The sequence below is a fragment of the Rana temporaria genome, chromosome 1 (genome assembly GCF_905171775.1).
Source record: "Rana temporaria chromosome 1, aRanTem1.1, whole genome shotgun sequence".
Taxonomy (NCBI): domain Eukaryota; kingdom Metazoa; phylum Chordata; class Amphibia; order Anura; family Ranidae; genus Rana; species Rana temporaria.
The window spans coordinates 253523035-253540063 of NC_053489.1; the positions used below are offsets into that span (position 1 = coordinate 253523035).

The 17029-nt window shown below is 42.8% G+C and overlaps 1 protein-coding gene across 1 annotated transcript in view; it reads left to right on the forward strand.

Annotated features, from left to right (window-relative positions):
• Window positions 1-661: 661 nt before the first annotated feature.
• The window catches only part of LMLN2 (leishmanolysin like peptidase 2), a 51861-nt gene continuing 35493 nt past the window's right edge, over window positions 662-17029 (forward strand). The window contains exons 1-5 of the mRNA XM_040354109.1: window positions 662-1272; window positions 7441-7534; window positions 10136-10187; window positions 10276-10422; window positions 14496-14621. Of these exons, the coding sequence (XP_040210043.1) occupies window positions 984-1272; window positions 7441-7534; window positions 10136-10187; window positions 10276-10422; window positions 14496-14621 (708 nt within the window). The 5' untranslated portion in view covers window positions 662-983. The remainder of the gene's footprint in view (window positions 1273-7440; window positions 7535-10135; window positions 10188-10275; window positions 10423-14495; window positions 14622-17029) is intronic.

A 17029-nucleotide genomic window follows, 5' to 3' on the forward strand; every position in this document is an offset into this window, starting at 1 on the left:
CCGCTCGGACATGTACGGTCGTCAGTACAGACCTACCGTACATGTCCAGCCGCCCGCCGTGCCTCGCATGCGTCGAATGACTTCGACGCATGCGTGGAAGCATTTTAAAGGCGGGCCGCCCACGTCGCCGCGTCATTGTCGCGGCGACACCGCGTCATCGACGCGGCGACACCGCGGACACGCCCCGCGTATTGTTTACGCGCGGACTTCTGTACGATGGTGTGTACAACCATCGTACAGAAGCCCTCTGGCAGACATGTATGGTGAAAACGGTCCGACGGACCGCTTTCACCATACATGTTTGTCCGTGTGTACCCGGCCTTAGAGGCTCCTCTCTTCTTTTTTATACTCAGTTGTGACATGACGCTACTCTTATATCAAGACATCGCTTGTATATCAAGGCAAAATTTATTAAAACATTTTGCTTCTCTTTTATACCCTGTAAAAAAATGCTTTGATATACAAGTGCTTTGGATTACAAGCATGTTTCTGGAACGAATTATGCTCGCAAACCAAGGTTTTACTGTACAGACAAGGAATACACAAACCTTTATAAGTGAAGCCGGTTGTGTATTCCAGAAACTCATCCCCCCCTCTATTGGTGTCTTTCAGTTTCATGCTCCATGTCCCTTTCATGGTGTCATCCTAGCTCCCCTCCTCTTTCACGCTCCCTGATCCGCTCTCATGCTCTTTAGATTATTAACTTCCTGAGCAACACAAACCAGTTCTACAACTTTCTGTCTGCCAGTCTCATCCAAAGCTCACAGATGATAGAGAGACAACAAGCAGGAGAGACAGCTGATCACTATATTTGAGTCAGTGTACTTGGATGAAAGGATGGTGAGCCAGTATCTGCCTGAATGAAAGTATCTAGCAAAAAATAATAATTGGCATGGCAATTGCAGTAAACAACATGAATCTCCATTAATTTTCTTTCAGGCATTTGTCTGTGTTAAGCCCTTTATTACCACTTTTCCCTGCCAATGTTCATTTTTACATGTTTCCTGTGGTTTACTGTAATTATAAGGCTGTGTTTTTCCCTGTGCCTCCATGATGCTGTACAAAGAGACACCCAAGTGGTGTCCCCCCAAGATGCCTCTACCAACGTTAGAAGGATAGTTAGCCGTGCCGCAACATGGGCACCTCACTTGCCACTTCGGGTGACTCCCTGGTATTTACCAGGTGAAAGTGCCCTTCTTACCCTACTACAAATATCCCAACTGCAGACAGCCATGAAAGAAGTCACCAAGACCATCGGCAGTATGTTATCAGGTGAGACACAGACTATAGTACAATGCTAGAATAGTTATAGGACAATGTTTCCCAGCAGAACCATAGATTAAAAAAATAGTCTGCTTCTTTTAAGCTGTTCTAATTACCAATTTAATCATTTTATTCAGCTTTTAACTTGAATTTTGGAAAAAAATGCCTTGCTGGCAAGCACTGAGGACTAAAGCCTCGTACACACGTTTAGATTTTCGGATAACCGAATGTCTGTTTTTGTGGCATTCTAGTCTCATGTCGAAAGTGAAGAGGTTATTCACAATACGAAAATTTTTAGAAAATGGCAGAAGTGACGTAATGTGTTGAATAGTTTTGTATGTATTCTTTCGCTGCTGAGCATGCGTAGTCTTGCTCTTACGATTTTTTTCGTACGAAAACCGTACTATGGAAACAAAAATCAGACGTTGAGTTCACATCCGACAAAAATGTTATAGTCTGCACGTCCAGCTTTTGTCTGATGAAAAAGCAAATCGTCTGTTGAAAACACCGTACTAACGATCCGTAAATCGTCAGACAGCTCGTCGTACAAATGTTTCCATCCGATTTTCGTATCGTGTGTACAGGCCTTTAGGCTGACCATACACTGGTAGATCTTGAAATAAGCATTCGTACGAAAATTCTCAGTACTTTTGACAGCATTTAAAAGTAGTTAAAAATCTTGTTTTCTTTGAACTTTTTTCCAGAGTGACTTTACCGAATGAAAACCACGTTCACTGTTAGAAATCTGTTTATTTAAGAGAAATTTTCTATTCTTTTCCTCTGTAAACCGCCGCCAGCGGTTCACACTGACATCTGCGAACTGCTGCGAGTGTCAATGTTAAGTTAATGACACCCCCAGATCGGTTTGCAGATCGCAGTGCGAACTGTGAAATGGTGCAGGAATCGGATCGCATGGGTGTGAACATTCATGCGATCCGATTCCAGTGCAGACCAAAAAAAGGGTCCTGCACCATTTCGGTGCAAATGCGATGCGATTTTAGCCATACAGTTTGTATGGCTAAATTTGCATCGCACAGACATCTCATGTGATCAGCACAGCAATGCAGTGCGACTCACGCGCGATGTCTGTGATCGCACAAGTGTGACCCCAGCCTTAAGCATGATAAATTACGTTAACAGTAAGTAGTTATATCAGCAGCCCTATATAAATTGTTATCTATATGGTTCAAGGTCATTCTCCCGTGCAGTGGCGGCTGGTGCTCCATTTTTTTGGGGGGGCGCAAACAAAACCCCAGCCCCCCCTCCCCCCCGCCAAAGTCACTCGCAGACAATGGGACCTGCAAACAGACAGACAGATATTCCGATAGATAGATAATTGGATAGACAGACAGATAGATAGAGCTATAGATAGAGAGATAGAGCTACAGATAGAGAGATAGAGCTAGAGATAGAGAGATAGATAGATACAGAGATAGATACAGAGATAGATAGATAGATAGATAGATAGATAGATAGATAGACACATAGATAGATAGATAGATAGATAGATAGATAGATAGATAGATAGATAGATAGATAGATAGATACAGAGATAGATACATACAGAGATAGATACATACAGAGATAGATAGATATATAGATAGATAGATATATACAGAAATAGATACAGAGATAGATACAGAGATAGATAGATAGATAGATAGATAGATAGATACAGAGATAGATACATACAGAGATAGATACATACAGAGATAGATACATACAGAGATAGATACATACAGAGATAGATAGATATATAGATAGATAGATAGATACAGAAATAGATACAGAGATAGATACAGAGATAGATAGATAGATAGATACAGAGATAGATACATACAGAGATAGACAGATAGATAGATAGACACATAGATAGATAGACAGATAGATAGATAGATAGATAGATACATACAGAGATAGATACATACAGAGATAGATACATACAGAGATAGATAGATAGATAGATAGATAGATAGATAGATAGATAGATAGATAGATAGATAGATACAGAGATAGATACATACAGAGATAGATACATACAGAGATAGATAGATAGATATATAGATAGATACAGAAATAGATACAGAGATAGATAGATAGATAGATAGATAGATACATAGATAGATACATACAGAGATAGATAGATATATAGATAGATACAGAAATAGATACAGAGATAGATACAGAGATAGATAGATAGATAGACACATAGATAGATAGATAGATAGATAGATAGATAGATAGATAGATAGATAGATAGATAGATAGATAGATAGATAGATACATAGATAGATACATACAGAGATAGATACATACAGAGATAGATACATACAGAGATAGATATATAGATAGATAGATATATACAGAAATAGATACAGAGATAGATACAGAGATAGATAGATAGATAGATAGATAGATAGATAGATAGATAGATACAGAGATACAGAGATAGATACATACAGAGATAGACAGATAGATAGACACATAGATAGATAGATAGATAGATAGATAGATAGATAGATAGATACATACAGAGATAGATACATACAGAGATAGATACATACAGAGATAGATACATACAGAGATAGATACATACAGAGATAGATACATACAGAGATAGATACAGAGATAGATAGATAGATAGATAGATACATACAGAGATAGATACATACAGAGATAGATAGATATATAGATAGATACAGAAATAGATACAGAGATAGATAGATAGATAGATAGATAGATAGATAGATACATAGATAGATACATACAGAGATAGATAGATATATAGATAGATACAGAAATAGATACAGAGATAGATACAGAGATAGATAGATAGACAGATAGATAGATAGATAGATAGATAGATAGATAGATAGATAGATAGATAGATAGATAGATAGATAGACACATAGATAGATAGATACATACAGAGATAGATAGATAGATAGACACATAGATAGATAGATAGATAGATAGACACATAGATAGATAGATAGATAGATAGATAGATAGATAGAGAGAGAGAGGGGGGGACAGATAGACACAGAGAGAGAGAGAGAGAGAGAGAGAGAGAGACAGGGAGAGAGAGAGGGGCATATAGACACAGAGAGAGAGAGAGAAAGGGGGGAGGCATAGAGACACAGAGAGAGAGAGAGAGACAGGGAGAGAGAGAGGGGCATATAGACACAGAGAGAGAGAGAAAGGGGGGAGGCATAGAGACAGAGAGAGAGAGAGAGAGAGAGACAGGGAGAGAGAGAGGGGCATATAGACACAGAGAGAGAGAGGGGTAGGCATAGAGAGAGAGAGAGAGAGAGAGAGAGAGAGAGAGAGAGAGAGGGGGGCATATAGACACAGAGAGAGAGAGAAAGGGGGAGGCATAGAGACACAGAGAGAGAGAGAGAGAGAGAGAGAGAGAGAGAGAGAGAGAGAGGGGGGGGAGGCATAGAGACAGAGAGAGAGAGAGGGGCATATAGACACAGAGAGAGAGAGAGAGAGAGAGAGGGGCATATAGACACAGAGAGAGAGAGAAAGGGGGGAGGCATAGAGACACAGAGAGAGAGAGAGAGAGAGACAGGGAGAGAGAGAGGGGCATATAGACACAGAGAGAGAGAGGGGGAGGCATAGAGACACACAGACAGAGAGAGAGGGGGGGACCAGATAGACACACAGAGATAAGTGATCTGTTAAACACAACTGTAGGACGCTGTATTCAGAGCCCTCACACACAGACACAGACAGGGAGATGTGTAAGGCTCTGATGATTGCTGGGTGAAGCACGGCACACAGCACCCTCCCCCCCTCCCTCCTGTCCTCTCTCAGTCCGATCACAGTGCAGGCTGAGCATACAGCACAAGCTGCTGCCTGGACATGGATGGGTGGACAGGACAGACAATGAGACAAACAAAGTATTTTAATATGTTTCCTACCTTAGAGTCCTCCGGGAGCCAAAACTAAATTAACACTGCCCTGGAAAGCACCGCCCATTTCCTTTAGCAGAGAGGAAGCAGCAGGACCCAATTAGAGTGGAGACTGTGGAGACACTGGAGCGTGATTGGCTCTTGGCGCACAGCACATAGCCACAGAGCTTAAAAAAAACCTGCAAATGAAGCGTCTTGCCTGCTTGCATTGGCATGACGCTTCAATGACGCTATAGCAGTGGACTGAGTCTGTGACCGGCGCCCACTCTGAGCATAGTAGTGCTGTTAAAGGGCCTTTTTTTTTTTTTTCTTAAAGGGCCAAAAAAAAAAAAAAAAAAATTTTTTTTTTTTTACTGGCTTTGGGGGAAGGGGGGCGGCGCCCAGGCGCCCCCTATGGACGGGCCGCCACTGCTCCCGTGTGCAGTTTCTCAGAAATATATAAAACTGTAAAACAGACTTACATATGCATATTTTAAGACAATGTAGCAAGATCTAAGGCAATGCACATTTTACAAATGGATTCATTTTTTAAGGTCCTAACTGGTAAACCTGTGTCTGATGACATAAAAGAAATAGCTTTAGGATCCATGTACACTTGCTTATAAAAACGCCAGTGCTCTTGGCAGAAAAAAACGCTAATTTTGAGCATTTTTTGAAAACTGCCATTAAAAACGCAAGACAGAAGTTTTTTTTTTTTTCTGCCTCTAAAGCTTAAGATATGTCTCTAATATATGTCTCTAAAAGTCCTATTTTGCATGGACACATAGGGGTTGATTTACTAAAGGCAAATCTACTTTGCACTACAAATGTACTGCAAGTGCACTTGAAAGCAGTGGCGGCTGGTGCTCAGAATTTTTGGGGGGGAGCAAACAAACTGTGCCCATCAAACGCAGCTACTGTGCCCATCAAACACAGCCACTGTGCCATCAAATGCAGCCACTATGCCCATCAAATGCAGCCACTGTGCCCATCAAACGCAGCCACTGTGCCCATCTAACGCAGCTACTGTACCCATCAATTACAGCCAGTGTGCCTATCAATTGATGCTAGTGTGCCCATCACTCGCCGCTAGTGTGTCCATCAATTGCTGCCAGTGTGCCAATCAATTGCTGACACTGTGCCCATCAATTGCCGCTACTGTGCCCCATCAAGTGCTGCCAGCGTCCCCATCAATTCCCGCTACTGTTCCCCATCAAATGCTGCCAGTGTGCATCGCTTGGCACTTACCTGTCTCGCAAAGGGTCAGCGGCAGTGTCATGCACGCTCCTTGATGTCTTCTTCCGTCCTCTCTATCAGGCGTCCAATCACAGCGCCTGACAATTTAGGCAATGAGGTGACAGGTAACAGACCCAAGCACCTGATTGGCTGAGAGGCGGTTCAGTGTTAGCAAAGCAAATTCCTTCGCTTTACTAACACAATGCTGAGTGAACAGCGAGCGCCCAGCCTATGGCTCTAATCAGGTGCTTCCAAAAAACACCCCCACCACTGTAATTCAGGCGCCTGGCGCCCAAAAAGGGTCCGGACACCTGAATAGGGGGTGTCAGTGGCGACCATAGATAGATAGATTCATGCAATGCAATGCATGAATCTATCTATGGTGATAAAGCAGTGCCAGGAGAGAGGGGGCGGTGCCCATGCGCCCCTTATGGATGCACCGCCACTTCTTGAAAGTGCATTTTATTTGATTTTATTATCCAATCATGTGCAAGCTAAAATTCAGTTTTTTTTCTTGCATGCCCCCCTCAGATCTACAGTGACTGCACTTGTAGTGCAAAGTGGATTTGCCTTTAGTAAATAACCCCCACAGAATAACATTAGCTGCTTCTACAGGCATAACGCTAAACTCCTCTAGAATCTTTGTTTTTTTAAGCTACTGTGCATGGACCCCAAATATATAAATTGTAATATAAAATGAAAGCTTTAGCCCTGGTTCACACCAGATGCGACATTGAAATCGCGCTACTTCAGTACGATTTCAAAGCCATCAGTGCGTTGTCATGTGCGGCTTTCCAACAGCTGTGCAAATTTATGCACATATTTCTATGCAAGTCACACATGAAATCACCAAAAATAGTAAAGGAACCTTTTCAAAATCGGTGCAAGTCAGAATCGCACCGATTTGAAAGGTTCCATAGGCAGGGTGCGACTTGTCATATGATTTTAAACTGTCAAATCGCATGTAAAGTTTCACCGGTGTACATGGGGGCTTATTCTATAAATGACAGGTAGCATATATGAATAATGTGTTTGTATCTTGCAGTTCGTAGACGGGAAGGACCATTACTCCTGAATCGTGATATGAATAGATATTGTCGTTCTGTCTGGGGTGATCCCTCGCTTCCCAATTATAAAAGGTGAGACAAAGTTTCTGCTGTTTTATTCTGCTTATTTTGTCAAAACATGAATTACCATCCCTATTAGCAACAAAAAAATAAACATAAACAGAGCCCAGTTTATCATTAGGCACAGTACGCCTGTGCCCATAGGTGGCAGAAGCATATTGTCCCTGTATCAATTTTGACAAGACATTTTTTTTAAATAGTCATCTCATGTAAGTTCACATACACATTATTATAATATTTTAAGACCAGGTTAGCACCAGAAAAACAGGTAACTCTTTTGGGTGATGCAAGCAGAGGGAATGCCAAAAGTTGTTTGTGCCTACAGGCTCTAGTAATGGAAATTTGGCCTGACTGTACAAATAAATTTTGCACTTCCAATACCATGTGTGTATACAAGGAAAATATTTTCAACTGCCGTTTTACTGAACCTAAAACTTTAATAATGATTCACATAATCTAATATTACAGTGCCTTGAAAAAGTATTCATACCCTTGAAATTTTCCACATTTTGTCACGTTACAACCAAAAATGCAAAGGTATATTATTGTGATTTTATGTGATAGACCAACACAAAGTGGCACATAATTGTGAAGTGGAAGGAAAATGATAAATGGATTTCAATTTTTTTTACAAATTAATATCTGAAAAGTGTGGCATGCATTTGTATTCAGTCCCCTTTACTCCGACACCCCTAACTAAAATCTAGTGGAATCAATTGCCTTCAGACGTCACCTAATTAGTAAATAGAGTTTACCTGTGTGTAATTTAATCTCAGTATGAATACAGCTGTTCTGTGAAGCCCTTAGAGGTTTGTTAGAGTACCTTAGTGAACAATCATCATCATGAAGGCCAAATAACACACCAGATAGGTCAGGTATAAAGTTCTGGAGACGTTTAAAACAGGGTTAGGTTATAAAAAAATATCCCAAGCTTTGAACATCTCATGGCGCACTGTTCAATCCATCATCTGAAAATGGAAAGAGTATGGCACAACAGTAAACCTACCAAGACATGACTGTGTCCACCTAAACTGACAGGCTGGACAAGGAGAGCATTAATCAGAGAAGCAGCCAAGGGGCTCATGGTAACTCTGGAGGATCTGCAGAGATCCACAGATCAGGTGGGAGAATCTGTCCACAGGACAACTATTAGTTGTACACTCCACAAATCTGGCCTTCATGGAAGAGTGGCAAGAAGAAAGCCATTGTTGAAAGAAAGCCATAAGAAGTCCTGTTTGCATTTTGTGAGAAGCCATGTGGGGGACACAGCAAACATGTGGAAGAAGGTGCTCTGGTCAGATGAGACCAATGTTTTACTTTTTGGCCTAAAAGAAAAACGCTATGTACGGCGGAAAACTGACACTGCACATCACCTTGAACACACCATCCCATGGTGGTGGCAGCTTCATGTTGTGGTGATGCTTTTCTTCAGCAGGAACTGGGAAGCTTTGTCAGGGTTGATGGGAAGATAGATGGAGCCAAATACCGGGCAATCTTAGAAGAAAATCAGTTAGAGTCTGCAGAATACTTAAGATTGGGCCAGAGGTTCACCTTCCAAACAGGACAACTACCCTAAACATACAGCCAGAGCTACAATTGAATGGTTTAGTTCAAAGAAAATTCATGTGTTAGAATGGCCCAGTCAAAGTCCAGACCTAAATCCAATTAAGAATTTGTGGCAAGACTTGAAAATTGCTGTTCACAGACGCTCTCCATTTAATCTGATAGAGCTTGAGCTATATTGCAAAGAAGAATGGGCAAAAATTCCACTCTTTAGATGTGCAAAGCGGGTAGAGACATCCCCAAAAAGACTTGCATCTGTAATTGCAGTGAAAGGTGGTTCTACAAAGTATTGGCCCTGGGGGGGCTGAATACAAATACACGCCACAATTTTCACATATATATTTGAAAAAAAATTAAAAACCATTTATCATTTTCTTTCCACTTCACAATTATGTGCCACTTTGTGTTGGTCTATCACATACAATCCCAATATAATTTTGGTTGTAGCATGATAAAATGTGGAAAATTTCAAGGGGTAGGAATACTTTTTCAAGGCACTGTAAGTAAAGCTACAAGTTGGATATGCAGTAAAAAAACTGCAACAAATATGTTGTATTTCTTGGATAAAGCTAGTACTTGCTTTTGTTTTGTACTATGGTCTAGACCAGGGGTCTCCAAACTGCGGCCGAGGGCCGGATGTGGCCCTTTGCTAGCCTTCATCCGGCCCTTGGGGCAGTATTGCTTCCAATGATATGAGGCATTATTCCTACCAATGGCACCAACAATGGGACACTATCTCTTAGACTAATAGCAATGATGGAGCCCTATTCCTCCTCCTACTGCCCACCAACACTGGGGCCATGTTTATTTTCACTGATGCTCGGCCCTGGGGAATTTTCTACCCAATCCGGCCCCCCTGAAGTCTGAAAGACCGTAAACTGGCCCTTTGCTTGAAAAGTATGGAGACCCCTGGTCTAGACTAGACTAATGACAGTTGACATATAATCAGGCAACAAGCATTTCAACATAATTTATATATAAACAAATAACCTGATGACTAGAATGTCTCATTCAATGTGCTACTTCTGATTGTGTATGTTTCTTTCTCAGGTGTGGATCTCGAGACAGCTCTTACCATGGAGAAAGATGTCTAGATATCTTGGTATGAGTGTTGAAGTGTTAATACAATAGCACTGATAATATCAGCTGGAATGATAATACCACATGCTTTAATCTATCTATGTTTCTAGATACCTGAATCCCACCTCTATGGATATAAAGTGTGGCCAATGAATGGGACAGAGCCAATTTATAAAATACCAGATGGTTCTGGTGTTTCTGATACAGATTTCTTGCTGTATGTGAGGGTGGCCCAGACAGAAAAATGTGCATTAAAGGTAAGAAATGGCAGGGTCAGGAGTGCATAATGCACATAGCGCAGGGGTTATGAGTGCCTAACGCACAGATCGCCAGAGTTAGGAGTTAGTAAAGCACAGAGTGCCAGGTTCAGGAGTGCAAAACCAGTACATATCCAAACTCCCCCCCCCCAGTACAGCTCTCCCCAGTACACAGATCTTCCCCCAAGTATTGATCACCTCATTACAGATTCCCCTTACCCCTTAGTACAGATGCCCCCCCAATACAGTCTCTCCCCTCCATGAAACACACTCACCAATTTAAAGTGAGAAGAAGTCCTCCCTCAGAAGTGTAATGTGACTGGAGCCCAAGTCCTTCCCTCTGAACTGCAGCTGCCAATGTTTAGACCTGATCGGCAAAAGGTCCAGCGGTTGCAGTGCCTTGGTTGCACACAAACTGTCAGCGCTATATCCTGTACCACAAATGCTCTGGGGGGGTTGGACCCCCTTATCTCCCACCTTATCTACGCCCTACTGAGTGTCATATTCCTGGTGGAGAAATGCAGTGGCTACATCCCTTGCATGGATTGTCAGAAAGCCAGCCTTATCCCTGTTTTAATTTCAATTTTAGTTTTATTGGAAAATGATTATACAAATAGACAAATATATACATTAATGGCAAAATCATACCATCAAAACATCTTACAAATACATTATACAAACTAACATAACCAAAACAACAAATAATAAACAAAAAAAAAGGGGGGGTGGTGGCAACACATAGACATCATATATTAAAAACTTATTATATCGCATTTAGGCTCTACTCTAATTCCCGTAAAACATTCTAGTTTACTGTTGTTTCCCTAAAAGTCCTCCAGGGGGCCCATACCGGACGGCATTTTTCATATGTATCCAATTCATATATTAAGAGGGTCTCCATCCTCTCAATATAGTCCATTTCCACTACCCATTACTTCACAGATGGGGATTGTATTGATCGCCAATGTCGTGTAATAACCAATCTGTGTATCTAAAAAGACCCTTTTTAATATTTTTATAGGGGCCTGGTAAGATGGATAACAGGGTAATTTGAGGTGTATTGGGGACTAGCTCCCCTGTAACTGTAGTATACAACTGTATGATCCTGTCCCAAAAATTATGAACTTGGGGGAATTCCCACCATATGTGTATCAGCGAGCCCTTGGCAGAATGGCACCGCCAACATATGTCAGATGCGTCTGGGTATATACGCTGCAGGGATGTTGGGTATCAATACCAACGATAAACAAGCTTATAGCTTGTCTCTTGGGCCTTAGTTGCCAATGACAAGCAGTGTGTGAGGGTAATTGACTTTTCCCACTCTTCTTCTCTAATTTGAACATTAAGATCATGTGCCCATTTATTTGTAAATTCTGAGAGCTCAGGATGATTTTTTGCCTGTTTTAAAATTATAGATACATCCAATATTTTAACGAAACCTAGCAGGGGGTCTTGTGTAGTCACCAGAAACATGGAGAGCCCATTCCCACACCACGTTCAAAACACACTGGGGGACAGATCCACAAAGAAGTTACGCTGGCGTATCTATTGATATGCCGCGTAACTTCTAGTTTGCTCCGGCGTATCTTTGTTTTGTATCCACAAAACAAGATACGCCTGAAGCTGTGCTAGATCCGACTCGCGTACGTCTTAGTACGCCATCGGATCTAAGGTGCACATTTACGCTGGCCGCTAGGTGGCGTTTCCGTCGATTTCCGCGTCGAGTATGCAAATTAGCTAGATACGGCGATCCACGAACGTACGTCCGGCCGGCGCATATTTTTATGTCGTATCCGTAAGGCTTTTTTCGGCTTATAGTTACCCCTGCTATATGAGGCGTATCCTATGTTAAGTATGGCCGTCGTTCCCGCGTCTAATTTTGAATTTTTTACGTTGTTTGTGTAAGTCGTTCGCGAATAGGGCTTTGCGTAGAATGACGTTCACGTCGTAAGCATTGGCTTGTTGCGGGTTAATTTCGAGCATGCGCACTGGGATACCCCCACGGACGGCGCATGAGCAGTACAAAAAAAACATCATTTACGTCGGATCAAGACGTATTTACATAAAACACCCCCCCATCACATCCATTTGAATTGCGCGCACTTACGCCGCCAAAGTTACACTATGCCGCCGTAACTTACGGCACAGATTCTTTCAGGATACCAAAAATACGCTGTAAGTTACGGCAGCGTAGTGTATCATAGATACGCTACGCCGGGCAGAAAGATGCGCCAGGGTACGTGGATCTGGCCCTGGGTGTGCAATCTGCTGCGGGTGTCAATTTATTCTTAATGACACCCCAAATGCAGATCGCAAACATGATACGTTTGCCTGCACAGGATCGCACGGTGCCGCAGTATCATGCAATCCTGTTGCAGTGCTTTTTAAAAGTAGTGTATGCGTCCAGTGCAATTTCAGCCCATTCAAATTAATGGGTTGAACATTGCACCGCACTGTATTACGCAGAAACATGGTCTACGTTACTGTGCGATTCAAGAGTGAACTGCTCCTGAGAGATGTAGAAAAAACTGTTGTTTCATTCTTCAGCATCTGTAAAAAAAAAAAAAAATATTAGTTTTGGGTGGACTGACCTTTAAAAACAATGGGCCAAATCCTCAAAAGGGATACGCAGGCGGATCTGCTGTTCCGCCTGCGTATCCCTGTGCCTATCTTTGGAACTGATCCTCAGAAGCAATTTTCCAAAGATAGGCAGAAGATCCGACATCTGTAAGACACTTACACTGTCGGATCTTAGGATGCAGTACCGCATCCGCCGCTGGGGGCATTTCGTGTCGAAATGCCGCTTCGCGTATGCAAATGAGGACTTACGGAGATCCACAAAGCTTTTCAGCTTTGTTTTTTCTCCGTAAGTTTAGGTTTGCATGCGTAAAATTAGGGCTGCTTTTACAAGGTGTAAACTGTTTACACCTTGTAAAAACAGACCTTTTTTTCGATCGCCGCAATTTTTTTTTAAATTTGATTTTTTTTTTTTCCGCCGTATCTTTTTTTTAACCCGTCGCAACTTTTTAACCCGGCGCGATCCTCAAAACTCGGCGTATCGTAAAAACACGCGATGCACGTCGGGAAAAATGACGTCACGGGCATGCGCAGTACGTCCTAATCGCCCATTTGTATTAGGAACGCCTTGCGCCGGACGGAGTTAAGTTGCACTGCCGAAAATTTCCAGGTAAGTGCTTTGAGGATCGGCACCTAACTTGGGAGATTTGCGGCAGTGTAACTTAACTCGGAAAAGTTAAGTTAAGCCCGTTTTTTGAGGATTTGGCCCAATTTACATAGTTTATTTACTATAATGGCATTTTTTAACAAGAAGGTCTTGTACAGTAATTAGTTTTTTCAGACTTGTCACTTATATTGTACTGAATAAACTACAGCGAATATATTTAAGGACATAACTGAAAAATCTTATTTGCTATAAGAGATCATACAAAATCCAACAACCTGCACTAAGTCACTGCTTGTCATAAAAAACTCTGCACTAATGATGACAAATAATTATAGTTGCTTGGGGACTCACAGACCTTCAAGTGCAGTAACACAAACCAACCAATTCCCCCAGCGATTTAAATTATGTGATAGAAAAAAGCAAATGCATCCTTGCTGATCACGGAACATCTTATATAGCTCCCTCTAGAGTGCATCTGTATTTACTGCCTCGGTCTGATCTGTTTGGCTTGTGTACAACCTAATTCTGTTCTGTTTGCCAATTTTAATGTCACAATGCAAACACTTAGTTTAACCCTGCTTTGTAAATGGGGTATGTTAATAGAGCTCTTATTTATTCAATACAGGTACTTATATAGCGCTGTAAACTTTTATGCAGCTCTTTACATATATATTATACGTTCACATTAGTCCCCGCCCTCCCTCAAGAAGCTTACAATCTAAGATCCCTAACTCACATTCATACATACTAAGGCCAATTTAAATAGGAGCCAATAAACCTACCAGCATGTCTTTGGAGTGTGGGAGGAAACCAGAGTACCCAGAGGAAACTACTTGATATAAATTCTACTTTGTTGTGAGCTATGTCATTTTTGTGTTGTATTTTTCAGCCCGTAGTTATTGCTTATGCATCGTACTGTCAGCTGGACCACATAGGTCGTCCGATTGCTGGAATCATTGTGTTCTGTCCAAAGCGCCTTCGAGAGGGAGTATTCCAGCATCATCACATTGTACAGGTATGGCAGCCACAGCTGATCACTTTCAAAAAGTTCTCAGTAAATTTCCACAGTTTGTATCTTAAAGCCTATATTTATGTAGTGCTCACCCCCGAAGGAGCCGCTGATTAGTTTGGGATCGGCTTACTGAGTTACCTTCTTGACTTGGTCTAGGGGTGATTTCTGTGAGTGTGAATAAAGAGCAAGGGCTAGATTCAGCAACAACATACGGCGGCGTATCTCCAGATACGCCGCCGTAATTTCAAATCTGCGCCGTCGTATCTTTACGCCGATTCTCAAAGGCAGATACGTTGAAAAAATAGGCTTCCTCCGCCGACGTAACTTGAATATGCCGGCGTATAATTGTGTGCATATTTACGCTGGCCGCTAGGTGGCGCTTCCGTCGTTTTCGGCGTAGAATATGCAAATGACCCAGATACGCCGATTCACAAACGTACGCGCGCCCGGCAGAATTTTTTTACGTCGTTTGCGTAAGGCTTTTCCGGCGTACCGTTGCTCCTGCTTCTATGAGGCGTACGCAATGTTAAGTATGGACGTCGTTCCCGCGTTGAATTTTGAATTTTTTAAGTTGTTTGCGTAAGTCGCTCGCGAATAGGGCTGGACGTAATTTACGTTCACGTCGAAACCAATATGTCCTTGCGGCGTACTATGGAGCAATGCACACTGGGATATGTACACGGACGGCGCGAATGCGCCGTTCTTAAAAAACTTCAATCACGTCGGGTCACCATCCATTTACATAAAATACGCCCCCCTCATACTCATTTGAATTAGGCGCGCTTACACCGGCCCCATTTACGCTACGCCGCCGTAACTTAGAAGGCAAGTACTTTGTGAATACAGCACTTGCCTCTCTGATTTACGGCGGCGTAGCGTAAATACGATACGCTACGCCGCCGTAACAATGCGCCCGGCTACCTGAATCTAGCCCCAAGTGTCCAGACATCAATTCAGTTTTCAATGCTTTTCTCCAAGGCCCAACACGGCCAACATCTACATGACACACGACAAAGAAAGGTTGATGAGCGTAGAGAAACTTTAGTATCAGGCCTTGGATATGAAGAGAGAGCAAGCCTGCTCTCAGCAATGATATAGCTCAATTTGTCGCCACCCCAATCAGGGTGGGTAAAGTGCCCCCGGACAGGCGGTTATCTCAGGCCTGGCAGCCAGGGCGTCACTTGTGGGTCACTGGGAGGAAACAGACCTCTGCCACAGGCCTGACTCAGGGCCTCTGCCACAGGCCGGACAACTTGGGATTTGTGAGATCAATTTGAACAAATCCTCCCAGTTAGTTCAATCAGTGTCACCCACTGACAGCTTGAGCATACCTGTCAAATGGTGTGGTGACCGGATCCCCGATGGTTCGTCTAGGCCTCCTGGACAACCTCTAGTTCTAGGTTCCCCCGAGCCGATCCCCCATCGAACAGCCTCCAGCTTAGGATCCTCTAAACAGAATGTTGGGACCCAGCAAGTCGCTGGGGCCCCTCTCAATGTTGGGATGAGGCTCTGCATGGTGCACAACCTCAGCGAAGCAGGCCACGGTGGCGGGGCCCAAGGATGCGCGTACCCTGAAGGTGGGTACCGCACCTGGAACTCGGGCCCTGCATAGAACAACCCGCCAAAAGCGGCTGCCCCAGATATATCCCCCTCCCATCATGCCCAACGAGGGAAGAACTCCTCTGATTGGCTGCTGGGAGAAGGTGGGTCTGTCAGAACCCCTCTAGCGCCAACTGCCGCCCAGGGGTGATAACATACCCCTGGAGCGCAGACTGACCTAGAGGACCGATTCTGAAGTGGGCAGCAGTCTGAGTTTCCATAAATCACGAATAGGAGTAAAACTAACCCTTCCATTCCCCACTAACTTTAGTGTAGCGCCCGCACTGAAAGTGATGGGGGCGCTACATTTACATAAAAAAAATGACTAAAAAAGCATAAAGCCCTGTACACACGATCAGTTTGTCTGATGAAAACGGACCGATGGACCGTTTTCATCGGACAAAACTATCTTGTGTGGGCCCCATCGGTTTGTTTTCCATCGGTGAAAAAAAAAAAGAACATGTTTTAAGATTTTCCTATGGATAAAAAAACCGATAGAAAAAAACGTTCGTCTGTGTGGAAGTCCATCGGTCAAAAATCCACACATGCTCAGAATCAAGACGACGCATGCTCGGAAGTTATGAACTTCATTTTTCTCAGCACGTCGTAGTGTTTTACATCACTGCGTTGGACACGGTCGGATTTTTGACCGATGGTGTGTAGGCAAGACTGATGAAAGTCAGCTTCATCGGATATCCGACAAAAAAATACATCGGATTCGATTCCATCAGATATCCGATCGTGTGTACAGGGCTTTAGGGACATTACTTACCTGCAGCGTGACGTGCCCCTTGTGCTGGTTCAGTAGAAAT